The 18901-nt window shown below is 41.6% G+C and overlaps 1 protein-coding gene across 2 annotated transcripts in view; it reads left to right on the top strand.

The window, feature by feature from the left end:
• The window catches only part of TAF1B (TATA-box binding protein associated factor, RNA polymerase I subunit B), a 63569-nt gene that overhangs the window by 11493 nt on the left and 33175 nt on the right, over positions 1 to 18901 (top strand). Inside the window, exons 5-7 of one of the 2 annotated variants that reach the window (XM_075557114.1) lie at positions 189 to 284; positions 9992 to 10142; positions 11055 to 11211. In XM_075557114.1, coding sequence (XP_075413229.1) covers positions 189 to 284; positions 9992 to 10142; positions 11055 to 11211 — 404 coding nt within the window. The remainder of the gene's footprint in view (positions 1 to 188; positions 285 to 9991; positions 10143 to 11054; positions 11212 to 18901) is intronic. The other variant, XM_075557115.1, reaches the window with a different exon arrangement.

Raw genomic sequence — 18901 nt, 5'->3', positions numbered from 1 at the left:
TACAATCTGCGTTTGGAAAGGATTTACTAAGTGTCTAGTGTATACCTGATAGTGGGAGGACAATTTACTTAAAGCAGCTTAGAACAAATTTAAATGGAGACCCTATGTCAAGTAGAAGTGATTCTTGGTGCAGATGTGCTAGTATATTTGTTATCCTGACGTGAGTCATCACTCGTTTCCCTCCTTAGAATGAAGTCTTACATAAATTTTGGAAGCGCTACCTTCAGAAGAGCAGGCAGGCGTATTGTAAAAACCCAATTTATACCAGCAGAAGGAAAGCTACGGTAAGTCACAGGTCTGACAAGGGGGCTCGATGAGTCATAGTGTCCTGAGAGCCTTCGGCTATGTCGGACCACTAGTGCAGGATTGGTCCCAGAGCAGAGCTCAGCCTAAGACAGGAAGGGTCAGGTGGACAGTGGGGAAGTGGAAATGAGGAATGCAGGAAGAATGGGAAAGAGTGTGTTATGTAAGGGACCACAAATACAATGTTATTGTATTCGTGGAGTGGAAAATAATTTCTCTGAACCCTTTCACCCAAACCACAAGTTAAATGAGAGCAGGAGGAAGAGGAGGGGGCGGTGTTGAAAAAGTGTTTCTGGTAAGTTGTTATTCATAACCAATTTGAGTACCTGGCCTCATGCTAGGAGGCACGGCCACTGGTCTAGACAGAGGAATTCATTTTGCCTTTTTATTTGATGTGGAAACAAATGTGCAAACAAGTTTATACTTAATTTTCTAGATAGAAACTTAAGGAGTTTCCTTCATTGACTATTTAAAATCAAGAGTTTTTTCTTCATAGGTTATGCCTTTTAAAAAAATGTCATCCATGTTGTTTGGAAATACCTATTTACCTGGCATTTGAAGCTTGAACTCAATGTAGGCACCCCACCCCTTGATCTATCAAAGCAGCTATATTTTTAGCAGATTGCTTTTAATTGATTTGAAAATATGCTACAGAACATTTTATTTGGGGTAGAAGGATTCCACTACTGAGAAAAGCAAGTTGATAATCCAATATGTTAGCTGTCGTGATACAGGCTGCTGGGAGGTCAGGACACACGAAGGATACAAGTTCCTCAGTGGAGCAGTGGGATCAGAAGCTGGATTGGAAATGGGCTTAAGATAGGAGAAAAACTCTTTGGAGGCAAGAAAGCATATGCTAGCTTGATGTAAAGGAAAGGTTTTTTGTGTTTTGTTTTTAATGTGGGAATTATAGTAGCACGATTGTGAACTAATAGGTGAAACAAGATAGAGGGAGCACTAACGATGCAGACAGAAAGTAAAAGTGAGTGGGTGGTAGCTAGTGGACAAATGGCTCACCAGAAGAATCAGGCAGAGGGCTGAGAACAAGAGGAGAGCTGTGGAAACGTCCTCTGGCTTCTTCCGTTTTCTCAGTGTCCTGCTCATCAGCTTGCTTTAATGTACGTCTCTCCGTGTGTGGCCTCCTTCCCCTTAGGCCTAGGGAGAGAAGTGCTTGACAGAGAACACACAGGATAGTCCCATATCCTGATTTTTGGCTCTACTCTCCTGTAAGCTTCTGTGACCTGAGTCGTATCTCTTATTTTTGTTTTCCTGCTAGCTTCTGACACTGTGGCATCCTCACGGCCCCCGGCGTGTTTGAGCCCATTGTTACATAGTCGTCATGTCAGTCATGTCACTGAGGATCTTCCTCTGTCTCTGACCTTCAACTTTCCAAGTCTAATGTCCTTTACCAGATGATGCTAGTCCCTTCTGATCACATGTTCCACGTACATGAGACAAGTCTCTCCATCCGTGCTTCCAAGGAGCATTCCTGATGTACTTTTCCCCCCCAAAAAAATCACATCACAGCCGTGGAGTCAAATCTGACCCATGCCCACCCTGTAGGACAGGGTTTCTGAGACGTGTAACTGTTCATGGAACTAGAAAGCTTCCTCCTTCCCCTGCGGAGCGGCTGTGCCTGTAACTGCTGACTGTGGTGAGCAGCCCAGCGGGCACCCACTGTGCCCATGGCTCCTCACTCTTCCAGGACAGGTTCACGTGCACTTCTGGCCGTTCTCTTGACAAACACCATCATCCAAATGCATCCACTTTTGTTACTCTTTCCTTATTGTCCAGCTTCCCATGCACGTGGGGCATTTGAAATGCCACGGCTGGGGAAGGCGCTCCTTAGCCTGCAGACTGGCAGCTTCACTTCCAGGCACTCTCAAGACGTCTTTTGCAAGCAGAGTGGCCCAATCAAGTGTATCATTTGATTGCTTTACTACTTTCATAGGCATTGATTGTGGATCCTACTGAAAAGAAATTTACAGCAACTTCAGTATCTTCTCTCTTCATCGGGATGTTGTGAGAATTTCTGTTTTATTTTTGTTGAGTTATCACCCATACTAAAGGCTACAGTCTTTGATTATTATCAACATGTGCTTCAAATCCTCGGCTCTCAAGCGAGTAAGGTTGCATCAATCTGCATACCACAGCTTGTTAATGAGCCTTCCTCCAATCCATATGCCTTGTTCTTCTTATGGGTCAACTTCTTGGATTATCTGCTTGACAAACACATTGCATAAGTATAGTGAAAGGATACAAGCCTGATGCACACATTTCCTGACTTTAACAACTGTCTCTTGGAATAATACAGGCTCCACGTGAACACAATGAAATATTCTTACTAAGACCAAGTTTCTTGGTTGCCAGTGTTTTGCTGTGATCAATTCCCTGAGAAGATGGCAGCTAAGAAGGCCTGCTGACCTTACATAGGGACGTTCTGGCAACTACTTCAACAATCCGCATGTGAAAACTTAAACAATGGTAATTTGCAAGTCGTTAAGGAGATTATGGGGTAACAGTAAGTCCTCAACTGAGAATTTAAGGTTTGCAGTTCGCACCCACCCAGCTACTCCACAGGAAAAAGACCTGGCAGCTGACTTTTTAACGATTACTGTTGAGGCTCATTGAATTTGGCTGCCAGGTAATCAGCTCAGGAAGGTCTCCTCAACAACTGCCAGAGAAATCCCACCAGGAGGGAAGTCCTGTGCCTGTGGAAGCCAGAGAAACAATGTAAAAGCTAAGTACACCAAAGTTGCTTACATTGGAGATCGGCAATGCCTGTTTGCTGTTACTCTCCTTCACCCCTGATCAGCAGTTGCAGTCCCTCCCCTGTCCCTGCTCTGACCCACCCAGTCCAACCTCTGTGGGGCCTTGTGTGGATGGTAAACCAGTGGGTAGCTTAGTGCAGGCATCCTCACTGTACAGGGCGGGCACTCCCTTAAGCAGTGCTTTCCCCATTTTGTTTTTCTTCCTTTTTCAGCATATCTCCCACCATATGCCCTTCTTCCTCTGCCTGGTAGACACTTGCACACATTAACATTACTGAAAGATCAAGAAAACCCATCTAAACTCTGGTTTTAATTTTTATTCTTTTTATGGTTTGGGTTTTAGAGGGTTTTTTTATTGTAATATATTTTAAAATTTCAACATAAGTACAATTTACAAATATAATACATTGAAAATTATGTATCATATTATTTTATTCTTTGGCATAGTTCTCATTTTAGTGAATTTTTTTTAGTAGATTGCTGTCATTGTTTGAAAGGTCATGAAATTTTTCACAAGAATTTGTTAAATTGAGGAGGGAGGGAGGGGAAAATAACGAGGACCTGTTGTTTTGAAAATGATGAGGGCAGGTTTTCAGATTTTTATCTTTCTTTTTCTTTTTTCCCTGTTACTTATGCTTCTTGTTCAGTCCAGTTCCCCTGTAGATACACATGCCTGCTGATTGGATGCAGACACACCCACCTACACCACCACAAACTTGGCACATCCACCCAAACCTTTCTTTTTTTAAACCAGGCTCCCTCGCCCCAGGGCGCAAACCCACCCTCATGCACGCTGCCCTAACGACAGAGCTCTGCATCCACACCCAAGCCATGCCCCTGTCTTTTGTTTTCTTCTTATTTGCCTCTTTATACTTTTTCCTTCTTTTTTCTTGGTTTCTTTTTCTCTTATCTTCTTCCTCTCCTGTTTTCCTTACTATTCTCTCTTCTTTATTTATTTCTTCTTTAATTCTAATTTTTCTAAACATATATATGCATAAATCCTTTTTTTCTGGACTCACTATTTGCTTACTCTTTTCTCCTGTCTCTCCTGCCTTTCTACTCCCTCTCTCCTTTTCCTTGTGAACTATATTTCCACAATACCATTAATTCTTCTTACCCCCTTTAAAATACATTTACCTCTGATTTGTGCAAAGTTCTTGGCTTATTCAGATAACCACTTATTGTTATAACTTTTATTTTATACTGTCTGTGTTCTCCTCCACCTTCCTCAGTTACCCATCTCTCGCTTTTTCTCTACCTTGCATGTTTTCCAGCTCCTGATACACCTCTTTCCAGCCAACTACCCTTAAAATTTGCAACAGCCCACATGCCACTATAGCTAAACCATGATGCCTCAGAAACAGCAGTCAATCAAAGGACACCCCCAAATCATGAACAAGAACCAACCCAAACCACTCAAACCCCATAGGGTATCCTGAAAAAGAAGCCCTGGAACTTCCAGAAATAAAGTTCAAAGGAATGTTTAGGTCCTTTCAAGAAATGTGAGGGATAGAGCATCAAAAGATTTGAAAAACTGGAACCCTCTCACCAAAAGGAATGCCAGAAGAGAAATAATATTGGATAATAGAATCATACAACACTGTAAAGGGCCTGAGTAATTGAGTGGAAGTAAAGGAAAATCAGGTTTGTAAGCTCAAAGACAATTACTCTTGATTACTACTGAGAAACAATCAACCAAAAAAGCAAAGGAATTCAAGAAAAGTCAGAATTATGTGAGACCCTGTTAAGTAAAACAACCTTATGTCTCATTGGGATCCCAAAACAAGAAGGAAAAAAAATCTAAAGATAATATACTATGAGGAATAATGGAATAAAATTTTCCCATCACAAAGTAGGGGAAAATAACAATTCAAGGTGAGAGAACTCAAAAATAGGATTAATCCCCAAAGAAAAACATCATGACGTCTCAGTCAAACTCTTCAATTTCAAGGAAAAGGAAAGAATCTTGGATGCAGCTAGGGGAAAAAAAGGACAGTAACCTACAAAGAAAACTTGGTAAGGGTAAGCTTGGACTTATCAGCAGGAACTGTACAGGCAAGAAGAAAATGGGGTAGCATATTTTAAATTCTGAAAGAAAAAAAAAGTGCTTAGCAAGAATCTTATCCCCAGTAAAATTATCCTTAAAGTACAAGAAAGAAATAAAAGCATTTCCAGACAAGGAAAAATTAAAAGAATTATACAAACAAGGCTAAAATGAGAAACAGTGTATTACTGGGATGAGCATGACTAAGGAAGAGGGTCCCTGGATACGTAGTGGTTACGAGCTGCACTGCTCCCTGCTGTGCCAGTAGTTGGAAGCCAGCAGCTCACAGGGCAATCCCAACTTGTCCTGTACGGTTGCTATGAGTCGGAATTGACTCGATGGCAGTTACGGATAACAACAGCAGCAGACACACCTAAAGCAGCTTACTGAAAGCACCACTCAGAAATCAATATAATAAAGGCAGCACTCGAAAACGGCACAGAGTTAAAGGAGGAACCGAGACACCAATGATTCCACTGAAAAAAGGGTAGAGGGGACAGAGCAGACAAGTAGACAGCACAATGACAGCAGGAATCCTGAATATATCAATCACAACACCGACTGTCAATTGATTAAATGTAGCAGGCTGGATTAGAAAATAAGGCCCATCTGTATGCTGCCTGTGCCTGCAAGAGACACATCTTAAACTCAAATACAAACATAGACTAAATGTTAAAGGATGAAGAAAAATTTACTAAGCCAATGACAACCATCAAAAAGCAGAAATGGTTATATTAATCCCTGACTTCCAGGAAAATAATGTAATGAGAGACAACAATAGACATTACATAATGATTAAAGGAACAATAGAATACATAACCGTATTAAACATCTTCACCTCCGTGAAGGACATGAAAATACATCAGTCACACCCTTACAGAATTTAAGAGAGAAAACTCAACAATAGTAGTAGGACCCTTCAATACACCTCTTTCAAGAACTGAGAAAATCAAGAAAGAAACAGACACAGATGGGGTAAACAATGCAATCAGTCAGCTTGATGTCTTAGACTTATAGAGAGCACCAATCAATAACAGCACAGTATACATTCTTCTCCAGCGCACTTGGTACATACTCAAAAATAGACCACAAATAAGGTCTTAATAAATTAAAAAACTTTTGAGATGCTACAATCCGTTTTCTCTTACAACACTCTGAGATTGGAAATCAACAACAGAACAAGAACATAAAGCTAAATCCATGGAGATTTGACAACATATTACTTAAAAATGACTGAATCAAATAAGAGAATAACAATATGCCAACACCTTTGGGACATAGCAAAATCAGTTAGCAGAGAACAATTTATAGCCACACACAGACATGAAAAAAACATGGTTGTCATTGGTAGGATTCCTGATGTCCATGTTGATTCATAGCAATCCTGTGTGGCAGTAGAACTGCTCTGTAGGGTTTTCTTGGATGTAATTTATTGGAAGTAGATCACCCAGTCTTCTTAAGAGTGTCTGGGTAGGTTCAAACTGCCAGCCTTTCAGATCACAGCCAAATGCATCAACGCTTGCACCACCAGAGCTCTTTCCTACTGGTTTTCTCTGACTCTCTCTACCAAGCGTGATGTGTTTTCCAGGAATGTCCTGTCTGATACTTGTTGACCGTAAGCAATGTGAATTCTTGTTGTCCTCACATCTAAGGAACATTTTGACTGTGTTTTAAAGACAGTTTGTTCTTCTGGACGTCCATGGCCTAGGTGGTACCAAAAAAGAAACAGGAACCAGAAAATAGCTCCACTGGGCAGAGCTTTTGCAGTACACATCCCTCCCTCGCCCCACTAGGCAAGCATTGAGCAACTCAGTGCACCCAGTGCCATCACCTAGGAAGGTTCTCTCTGGCCACAGTGAAGTTTTTCATAAAAGTAGTTTTGCTCGAACCTAGTCTTTTGTGATGGCTGATTTAAGAGAACAGCATGTGGCTGTGAATTTTTGTTTCTGCTTGGGGAAAAGGCCTTAGAAACTGTTGTGATGTTAAATACAACTAATAAGGGCAGCACTATGTTAAAAACTCAAGTGTATGAGTGGCTTTCTCATTTCAAAAAAGGTGAAATGTTGATTGACGACAAACCTGGTTTTGGACATCCATCAACTTCCCCAGTAGCTGACAGTGTCGACTTGTAGAGCATTTGGAGTTTGTTTCATCTGGTCAGAGTGTTAATCAAGCTTTCTATTTAGAGGTTTGGAAAAGATTGTATAACTGTGTGTGACCATAAAGGCCTGATTTTGTGCAGATAGGGGAGTGGTTTTGCCACTGGGACAATGCACCTGCTCATACAGCCATCTCAGTGCCCCAGTTTTTGGCAAGAAACCAACATGCCTCTCTTGCCCCCATGCACCTTACTCACCTTACCTCACTCTTGCGTGACTCCTTTTTGTTTCTGTGAACGCAGCAGGACAGGAAAGGACAGTGATTTTTATAACTTAAAAGAGGTGAAGAAAAAAAACAAGTGAGGTGCTGTCAGCCATCCAAATAGATGAGTTTAAAAAGTGTTTCCAAGCATGGAATCGCAGATTTGGCAAACATTAAGTGTCATGAAGAGTACCTGAAACATCACAAGGTGGTTTTGCAAAAAACTTAAATACATAGCTTTGGGGGAAATTCCAGTATTTTTTGGGGTGCCCCTGTATTCAGCCTCCTTTGTCAGCAGTGTAAGTCAAAGGCATCAGTTCTTTTTCTTCCTTTTTCCGTTGTCCAGCTGTAGCGTGCATAAGAGACTGTCGAAAATGCCATGGCTTGGGTGAAGCTCATCTTAGCCGTGACGTTGACAGCTTTTCTTCTTTTTGTTTTTTTTAGCTGATGTTATTTTTTATTGAATAAAGTGAGCAGAACAGGTACAGCATGAGACTGGCGCATTTAAAAAGCAACGAAAAAGGAGTTGGGTTTGAACTCTTAGCTCTTCTTAAAACACCCAGGAAACCTTCACTTTTCTTCTGGTGCTGGAACACTAAAGAGACGTCAAGCCTCGCCCTGGCAGCATCACTACTGTGCAGGCTAAGGTGCACGGAGGTCACTGCACTCCCAAGGGGCATGGTGAGAGGCAGTCAGCACCGGAGTCAGCTATGCATCCCTCTCTGCATCCTGGCAGCTGGATTTTGTCAAGGAGTTGAATTCATCCAAGGAACAGTATATACCTGAAAAGAGCAGAGGACTCTCTTCTTCAGGTGTGGCTGGTCATGGAAGGGGCAGGTAGCCAAATTTGGCTGGGATTTGGTACATGTGGTTCGTCCAAGCTCCACATCTAAATAGTATTTCACTCCAAACACGAGCTGTTTCCAAGCGCACTTCAGGCGCACCACACCGTGGTGAAACTTGTTGTTGCTCGCCTTGTACTCGCTAACGGCGAAATCCAGCACGCAATGGACGCCCTCCTCGTTCGTGTCGGCCTCCAGGAGGCTGCCCAGCAGGCGCGGGGGCCGGGCCGGTCTCGCAATGCCCGCCGAGCCCAGCAGCCCGGCCAGGGCCAGAGCCGCCAGCACAAACAGCTGAGGCCCGTAGAAACGTGGCCATGGCGCGTTTGGGTCGGCGACAGGCTCGGAGGCCGCGAACTTGCTGAGAAGACGGGAAGCAGAGACTGAGCGACAGCTTTTCTTTTTAGCACTTTCAAGAGGTGGTTTGCAGCATGTTTGCCCAATGCAAGACATCATCTGATTACTGCTGCTTCCATGCACATTGATTGTGGATCCAAATAGAATTAAATCCTTGAAAATGACAATCTTTTCTCTATCATGATGTTGCTTATTGGCACAATTATTAGGAGTTTGGGTTTCTTTTCATTGATGTGAAATCCAGATTGAAGGTTGTCTGTGATCTTCATCAGGAAGCCCTTCAAATCCCTTTGGCTTTCAGCAAGCAGTGTTGTATTATCTTCATATCACAGGTTGATAACTAAGTCATCTTCCATTCGTGGTGCTACTATTTTCTTCATGTAGCCCAGCTTTTGGACTATTGGGCATACAGATTAAATGAAGATGGAAGGATACAGCGCAGGCACACACTTTTTAAAAAACTGCAGCGTATTCTCTTGTTCTGTGTTGGCCACTGCCTCTGGTCTGTGTATGGGTTCTGCGGTCCCTGTGCTGTGCTGTGACCCTCAGAATGTGGTGAGCAACACACAGTGAAAGGCCTTTGCATAGTCGTTAAAGGTCAGGTAAACATCTTTCTAGTTTGTGGCTTTCAGCCAAGATCTTCCCATTATCATCAGTGATATCCCTGTTTCACGTCCCCATCTGCATCCAACTTGGATTTCTACCAATTTCCTGTGACTATAGGTATATAGCCTTTTTTTCCTTTATTTATTTCCAGCAAAATTTTGCTTGCACATGCTGTTAATGATATTGTTTGACAGTATTTTAATTCTGTTGAATCACTTCTATGGAATGGCCATCAATATGGATCATTGAATAAGTAAGTGCGTGTGATATAGGAAATGAGCAAAGAGAAGAAAGGACAGTCCAATCAGGATGAAGCAAAGATACAAGCAAAAAAAATGCCAAGTAAATTTGGTAAAGAGAAGCAAGGCCAGTGTGCATGGAAGCATTAATTAATGCTTAATGTTTGTATTAGTGTAGGTTCTAGAGGTACAAGAGAGAGATTTGTGGAAAAAGAAGGAATACTGGTATTTATGTTGGCAGTTTGTTTCCCTGCCTCATCCTTGTCTCTAGTCCTCCAGAAGCATTTGTGGAAGCTTCCCGAGAACAGGTTTCAGAAGTAAAACTGGTCTTACAGATTTGGCAGATAGGTGTAATTCCCTAGACTGGTTTCTTTTATGATACATGTAATGATGAGGAATTAAGTTTATAGAAATTGTTTTGTTGTTACTTTTTACTCATGGGATCATTTTGTTCTATTATTTTTCAAATAGGTATTAGAAGATCATCTAAGCCATTCAGACTGGGACAGTGAGCCTGTGCTACTACGTGATGTTAGCCTTCCTTGTGTTGAAAGTGGAGCGGAATCTCAATCGGATGTCAACATGCAAAAACCTTTCCCCGCCATCAAAGCCTCACAGTCAGGTGAAAATGAAACCTAAACTGTCTACAGTTTTAAAGCTAGTAAATTAGAATTAGCTGGACAACACCAAACAAAAACAGTGAAGTATCTTAATTATAACTTAGCCCAATCACTTTATATTACAAAGAAGGTAACTTAAGCCACTTGTTGGATCATTGGCTAGGAAAAAGATAAAGTAGATTAAAATCTTAGTGCAATTTTAATTTAAAGCACATTGTCTCCATGTGAGTATATTTGTGATTATAAATGAAGATAAAGGGTGTAGCCAGAAAGAAGGAAGCTAGGTGTATGGGCTTATAATTTTTAAAGTATGGAAGAAAGGGAATTAAGTTCATAGAAAATGATAGAACTTAGCCTTATAAAAAGGTAAATAATAATCAACATAATGCTCCCCTTTTTAATACTAGGAATTAAATATGGGTTACAAATCAGCCTACCAAGAATGACACCAAAAAAAGCAAATTATAAGCACTTATTAAATGAGTGAATGGATGAATGAAGATAAAAAGGTGGTGAAGAATAGCTAGGAAGGAGGGAGGGGCCTGGTCTGCGGCGGTGCTGTGCTGCCCAGTGAGAGCTCTAGAGAGGACTCTCAGAAGAGTGACATGTACATTGCAGCCTGGGTCCAAAGAGTGACAAAAATTCTTCACGTTCCCAGTCCTATGCTAACCGTCCAGCCCCCTCTTTAGACTCCTAACTCATCCTACTCTTGCAGATAATCCACAGTTACCCCCTCCCCCCCCCGCTTTTAATGGAGGGGGGATGCTGCTTCCCTGTAAACTTGTACTCTTCTTACATGCCAGTTGCTCTCTGTAGAGGTTCTATCTATTACAGTGTCTCTGAATTTTGGGTCGCTTGACTCCTTGTCCAATTATTACTTGTAAGTGATTTTAAATCTTGATTTCCACCCCAAGAAACAGGCTCAGTCTGTTCTGGATCTCTTGATGGGGTTGAATACTCAAGACGAAAGGAGAAGGGAATGGTGAAGATGACCGTGCCGAAGACACTTGCCTTCTGCTATCTGTCATTACTGTGGCAGAGAGAAACAGTTACTCTTTCCGATCTTTTGCGGTAAGCTGACCACTCGTGCGGTGATGTGTTTGCTAGTGATGTGAATTAGGGGGTCAGCCTTTGGATATTTTGAATTTTATCAGACGAAAGAGTTTCTGAAGATTAGGTGGCTTCTATTCTGCAGTTTCATTCCTCTTTGGGTGACTAGGAGTGGTGACCTGTAGTGGATTACGTGATGGGCTGCCAAGTAACTTCAGGTCAGCGGTTTCAGCCTGCCAGCTGCTTTGTGGGAGAAGGTAAAGTTATGTGCTCCCATAAAGACTTAGAGCCGCAGAACCCCAAACGAAGCCGTTCTGGTTGGCAGTTGAAACTACCAGCAGCAATTTGGGAGAAAGACTGGGCTTTCTACTCCCATAAACAGTTATAGTCTCTGAAAACCACAGTGGGTCCCTCTGAGTCAGCATTGATTTGATAGCAGTGAGATTTTGTTTTTTTTTAAGGTGAGTAAAATGCTTTGAAGATAAAAAGTGACTGTTAAATTCCTGAGTGGTAATATTAAGTAATTTCCATTTCTAAGAGAAAAGGTGAACAGGCGATCATTATTAGTAGCTAAACAGAAGTATAAATTGGTAGTAATAAGAGCTAACATACAGGTCGATGTTTATAAAGTGAAATTGAAAATAAAACTGTTGGAAGAACCGATTGGGTAGTCAGCATTTACTGTTTTAAGGAAGTCTATCAGGTTCTTTGGCTAATGAGTACATTCTGTCATCGTGCATAAGAGTGTCTCCTTTAATGGAAGATGTGCAAAATCCTGATCTAAATCCCAAGGACATTCTTTAATGAAATGGGAAGTCTAAAGCAATATTGTAAAAGAAGAAAGTAGGAGACCAAGCACGGCCCGGTCTAATATTGTACTTTGCAACCACTGTAATCAAAACAGCCTGGTACTGATACAAGAACGGACCAGTGAAATGGAATTGAGAACCCAGAAGTAAAGTCATCCATCTGTGGGCAGCCGGTCTTTGACAGAGGGTCAGAGCCCATTCATTCAACGGGGGTAGAAGCAGTCTCCTTAACAGAATGACAGAACTGGATATCCATCTGTAGAAAAGTGAATCAGGACTATGACCTCAGACAGTGCACAAAAATCAGCTCAAAGACTCGGACGTTGAAACTGAAATGCTGAAGTTCCTGGGAAAGAACAGAGGGCAAAACTAAGGAAACTCACCTTCTGCATATAGCCTGCCAGACAAACTAAAAATGTGTGAGCAACAAAATACAAATTGGATAACGGAAACCTCCTACAAAGTAAATACTTGTGTTTATCGAAAGACTACCACGAGAGTAAGAAGATACCTACAAAATAGGGGAATTTTTCCTTACCAAAGACATATCCAGTGAGGGTCTAATTTCTAAAATATGTAGAAAATTTCAAAAACTCAACAAAAAGACAGTCCAGTCAAAAAATATGAAAGCGGTATGAATATGTACTTCACCAAACATGAGGTTCAGGTGGCCAGTAAATACAGATACAGGAAATGATCCTCACAGCCCTTAGATAGATGTCGATAAAAGCTACAGTGAGACACTTCTCATCCTAACAAAAAGTTCTACTGGTCGGAAAACCAGAAATCGTAGTGAGATTCTAGAGGGGTTAAAACTCTTGAACACTTCCCACACATTATACAATGGCATCGCCATCGCGGAAGGTACATGGCACTTCCTCAAAAAGCCGGAACTTGAGAATACTGAATGTGCAACAGCCCCAGCTCATAGGCTTAAGTTCTGGAGATGTCAGAGTGTGAGCCTGTGTTCATGCCTCCGCACGAGGATGGGAGCCACCCCAGTGCCCACCACTGCGGGAGTGAATAAACGCACCACTGTGCAGGTTAGACCCCTACAGGAGTCGCGATCCACAGGTTGAGAATCACAGATATAGATACAGCAAGGGGGCCATCCGGACAAAACAGGATTGGTTTCCAGGGTTAAAAGGCTTAGGTTCTTGGTCACAAGGGACAACCTCGTCAGTTGGGATAACACAGTTGAGAGTGATAACATTCTACATCCTGGTTTAATGAACAGTGTTAGATATTAGAAGCTTGTGAGTGGTCCGCTAAGTTACAACTGTTGGTTTCTATCTGTATGGAGCAAAGGGAAATGAAGAAATCACTCCACGGGACTAGTAGCCCACATAAACTCCTGCCACTGCTCAGCTGAGACCAGACAAATAGATGGTGCCCAGCCATCTACTGTTCTGACCAGGAGAATGGAATAAGGGCCCAGCTAGAATGGAAGGAAACCAAAACTCAGATTCCTAAAAAGGCCAGAGCTTGAGGGCCATTAGAGACTAGGAGTCCCTCAGACTATCCCCTACTATATATAACCTTTGGATTTGTGTTGTCCTCCGTTAAACAATGAACTAACTGTATGCTTCTAAAGAACGTCTGAAAAGCAACAATGAGAAGGCAGGAGGGGAAGGGAAAATAGAGCCGTGGAAAAACAACCAATAGGGAGATGAGAGTGCCACACCGTGTACCACTTGCAAAGAAACCTGATTTACTGTGCACACTTTCACCTAACACACAATAAAGTGTGTTTTAAATAATATCTCGTGGGATTCTCACTACTGTGTATACTCGAATATAAGCTGACGTGAATATCAGCTGAGGCACCTAATTTTACCTCAAAACTGCATTAAAAATGTGCTGAAAAACTCGGCTTATACACAAGGATATGCGGTATATAAGCATTACTTCATGAAGCGCATTTAGAGTAGTGCGTAGCACATGCTAAGAATTCAGTGCTAGTTTCTGTTTTCATTATTTTTATCATCATTGTTGCTATTGGCACTAAGCCCTTTGAAATGCCTCCAGTCAAGGATGATAATGTCTTTGAATCTGGCCACATCAACCTAGTAACAAGGCTCTCTGAGGTGTGATTCACTGTGCATGCAGAGAGAGTGCCCAGGACTCGTTAGATTTTGCTTTTAAGTTAAAAACTTCATCTTGTTCTATGTGCCCTTATTGGGCGATCCCATCCCCTCCAATAGCTTTACTTACTACTCAGAGGCATATGACTCCCAAGTTTCTATCTCCAGCCCAGACTTGTATGTGGAGGGCCTGACCCATAGTCATATGTGCTGCACATAACTACTTGGATGTCTTTATGGTATCTCAAAATCAGCATGACTAAAAGTGGTTCATCATCTTTCTGTAATCCAGCTCCTCCTCCAGTGGTTCCCCTCCCCCCTTAGTAAGTGCCATGTACCCCGTTTCCTATGAAACATTCTTTGTTCTTTTCTATCTCATTCTGTCCTGTGCATTACACTGCCAAAATTATGTCCCAGAGCAGTTCTTCTCCACAGCCCCTGTCTTTATCTTCACATGAGTTACTTTGCAACTTCCCAGAAGGGGTCTGTTCCTCTGGTTTGGGGCCCCTCCTATCCGTTTCCTCTTAACTCTGGATTACTGAACTAGCCATCCTTCCCAAGGCAATCTATCAAAGGGGTAAGAAAATGCTTCTAGAAATGAAACATGATGGGAAATATAATTTTATCCGAAAATTTCTTTGGGAGAATATTATTTGTGGTTGAATTGGGGAAGGTATGATTTTAAAAAAATCATTTTTGGGGGGTTCATACAACTCTTATCACAATCCATACATATATCAATTGTATAAAGCACATTGTACATTCATTACCCTCATCATTCTCAAAACATTTGCTCTCCATTTACCCCTCCCTTCCCCCTCCCCGCTCCCCCTCCATCATAACCCTTGATAATTTATAAATTATGGTTTTGTCATATCTTACACTGTCTGACGTCTCTCTTCACCCACTTTTCTGTTGTCTGTCCCCCAGAGAGGAGGTTATATGTAGACCCCTGTAATCGGTTCCACCTTTCTACCCCACCCTCCCTCCACCCTCCTGGTATCGCCACTCTCACCACTGGTCCTGAAGGGATCATCTGTCCTGGATTCCCTGTGTTTCCAGTTGCTATCTGTACCAGTGTCCATCCATCCTCTGGTCTAGCCAGATTTGTAAGGTAGAATTGGGATCATGATAGTGGGGTGGGGAGGAAGCATTTAGTAACTAGAGTAAAGTTGTTTGTTTCATCGTTGCTACACTGCACCCTGACTGGCTCATCTCCTCCCCGCAACCCTTCTGTAAGGGGATGTCCAGTTGCCTACAGATGGGCTTTGGGTCCCCATTCCACACTCCCCCTCATTCACAAAGAACAATTTTTGTTCTTTGATGCCTGATACCTCATCCCTTCGACACCTCGTGATCACACAGGCTGGTAATGTTTCTTCCATGTGGGCTTTGTTGCTGCTCAGCTAGATGGCCACTTGTTTACCTTCAAGTCTTTGATTCTGTTCCTTTCTCTTTGTCTCAGCCTTTTTTTGTGTTTGTCTACCTCTTGTCTCTTCTTTCTTCCCTCCAAGGAGAGTTCTACAGCACCTTCAAGGAGATTGAATCTAGTTAGCTAGAGGGCTTTTATTTTTAGCTCTAGCAAGCTTGAGAGCAGAACTAAGTTGCTTGGGGCAATAGACTAAGAGGCTGCGATCCTAGGTCCTTAGCTTTTCTCCCAGACAGGGCTCTGGGTCAGAGGTTCTCTAAGTGTGGACCTAGGCCAGCGGTAGCAGTATCACCTGGCAACTTGTTAGGCAGGGACGTTCTCCGACCCCTCCCAGACCACTGAAGAAGAAACTAGGAATAGGGCTTGGTGAATTCTGGCTCAGTAACTTTTCCAGGTGATTCTTAATAAATGCTAAAGTTCAGGAACTGCTGCCAAACTAAAAGCAAAGCAAAACAAAATTTTAAAACCATGATTTGAAAGTAATATGCTGTTAACCAGGCCAGAATACCTACCTAACATCATCTGATCCCGAATGGTCACTCACTTGTTTAAATTCTATAGTAGCATCCATAGCATTTAGGGTAAGTTCACAACCCTTAAGATAGCCTTAAGGATCTTGCCTATATGTTTATAGCTGCAATAATAATAAACAATCCACACATTATTCATTGCACAATTTTTTGTTTCTTTAAGAGTTATATTGTATTCCATAAAATGGATATAAAGACAGTTTACTCTCTGTCTCTTATTGTTCATTTTCCATGTTATTTCAAAAGATGTTTTAAATCTAGACCCATGAGATGCACCTATGAGTCATATTGACCAAGCCTTGCTCTCATAAACTTGAGCACTAGAGTTGAGTAAGTACATAAATCCAAAAATTATCAAAGACTGAAGTTCTGTATAGAAGATTGAAATAGCATGATATGATGGATTGGTGATTAAAGAAGACCTCCCTGAGAAGGTAGAATTTAAAATACACATCGAATGATGAGAAAAAGCCCGTTTTGCATGCATCAGTAGCATTCCAGGTAGAGGGAATATCATTCTAAGAAAAAGTTCTAAAGCAGGAACAACTAGTGTGATTAAGGAATAGAAAGTGGCTAATGTAGCTAAAGAAAGAGAATTTGAGGGAACAGTGGAGGGATGAGGGACAACGAAATAATAAATGTACCAGTAAAAAGTGGTCCTTTTTTTTAATTGAGGTATAATTCACGTACCAAAAGAGTCACTCTATTAGAAGAGTGATACAAATCAAAGATACAAGGGAACAGTCCAGTGGACTAGTGGACTTCTTGAGCATTAGGGTCTACAACCCTGAGAACAAAAGAATTGGTCCCTGGCCACCATTGCCAATTGCCCTGAAAGGGATCAATCACATGAGGAGATCCTGACTAGAGAAACAGAAAAGTTGGAATAGGTTCCAAAGTCATAAAAGAGGCCAGATTTGATAGAGATTGGGGAAACCCTGCAGATTATGCACTTCAGCCACCTTCAGGTCTTGAACTGGATTCAAAACCTCATGGCTTTGTTTTCAGCTAAGCAATACACAGATCTATGTGAGGATCTGTGTTAACATTAGTGAGGTGTGAACACCTTAGAAAAATTGAACATGAGAGATCAAAAGAGCAGCATTTATCTCCAGACAAAGTCCGTAAGGGCTGGGAAAGAAGAATGGAAACAGGACACACAGCGAGTTCCCCTGTGGGGATTACATCAGTGCGATGAAACAATGTGTATGAACTGGGAGATGTTCTGTATATCTTCACCAATTCACAGTAATAAACGTTTTACAAAAAGGCTGAGTTGGGACCCCCTGATAGGAGCCTTTAGAAGGAGATTGAGCTGTTTGCATCATATTAGTGTACAATAGCAAATAGGCCAAGGGGATTCTGCTGAGATTGTTTCACCTCTTCTCTGTTTGCTTTTCATGTAATTCATGTACGACTGCATTTTGCTCTTAGATTCAGAAAACATTGAAGTGTGCAACACAGTGAGAGCCCGAGGGGAAACAATGCAGCAAGCAGTGCAGTTCGACAACCATCCCCACTGTCTAATTTGAAGACATTTGTGTCACCCCAAAGGAAATCCCGTAGCCACTTTGGATTTAAGTGTAATAGCTAGCCTCTGGAATTGTAAGTACGAGAGAGACACGATTTATAAATTTTAAAATGATCTTCCAGGAAAGGAAAATGGAGTGTACCTAGTCGAAGGTCGTAATGGGGACCAATTGGTTATCTTTTGCTATACTCTAGGCAGGGATGGTAGCTTGGATTAGGATGTTGGTAGTGAAGATAAAAAGAGGTGAACGAGTTCAGGAAATGTTTTGCAGGTAGACATGATCGAACTCGTAATGTAGTGCTTCTTAAATTATCTGTGATGAAGTACCAATTAGTTATATTTCCCTTGCAGCACAAAGTGAAATGTTTGAAGAAGAAACAGTGTTTATAGGTGACATGGCTACAGTAGAGCTCTGTTGGGTGGGAGCAACATAACGGATGCCTTTAAGCTTTGCCAATTCTTGGATTTTAATTTTCATGTAACTTCTCTCTGCAATACCTAACAAGATTCGGAAACTGTCTTTTTTAGAAAAGGAATGTATTTTTCAACAAGTAAAGAAATTCAAAAAGTGAGGAAAATACCTTGGAAAAAGTTAAGAGCAACGCCATTTTATTAATGGCGAAAAATTGTTAAAAGCCCACATGCTCCCAAACCTACTTTGTACAGACTTTGCTGCTTCCCCCGGGCAAAGTGATCATTCCCATTCCTTCCTGGGTGCTCTGTAGCATGTGCACCTCGCTCCACGAAGGCACTTAGGACGCTGCTTCAACTGCTGTGTCTGCAGGCTCGCTCTCTCAGAGCTGTTAGGGCTCGAGTGTGAGTTCTTCCTGTTTCATCTGTCTCTCAACTCCTGACACCTCAGACAGTGATAATTACTAGTGAAATGAGGGATATGTTGGAGTTGCTATGTGATGCAAACATCTAAGCACTTGACTAATAGCTGAGACATCTCAAGAAACAGACTTGGTGATCTGCTTCCAAAGGTGACAACTTTGAAAACTGATGAAGCAATTCTCTGCATACTCGGGGTTGTCAGGGCTCAGAATCAACTGGACTGGAAAAAAACAATAACTAATGCATATATTAATAGAATGTTGGATAATTATAAAAGTAATAAGGAACACATATCTATTAAATAGTAACAAATTAAAAATAAAGTTCTAAAATAATATTAACACTGTTTTTGTAGTTATAAATACTTTAAAAAAAAACTAATGAAAACCAAATTGGGGAAGCCATTTCTTGTAAGGTTGTTTCAAAGAACCCTATTTTATCTTTAAGCTTCATAAAACACCAAATTTACATAAAGTATTAATCCTCTTTTCAAT

The sequence above is a fragment of the Tenrec ecaudatus genome, chromosome 8, assembly GCF_050624435.1.
Source record: "Tenrec ecaudatus isolate mTenEca1 chromosome 8, mTenEca1.hap1, whole genome shotgun sequence".
NCBI lineage: Eukaryota > Metazoa > Chordata > Mammalia > Afrosoricida > Tenrecidae > Tenrec > Tenrec ecaudatus.
Note: the sequence above shows the minus strand (reverse complement) of the source record. Positions and strands in the feature narration are given on the sequence as shown.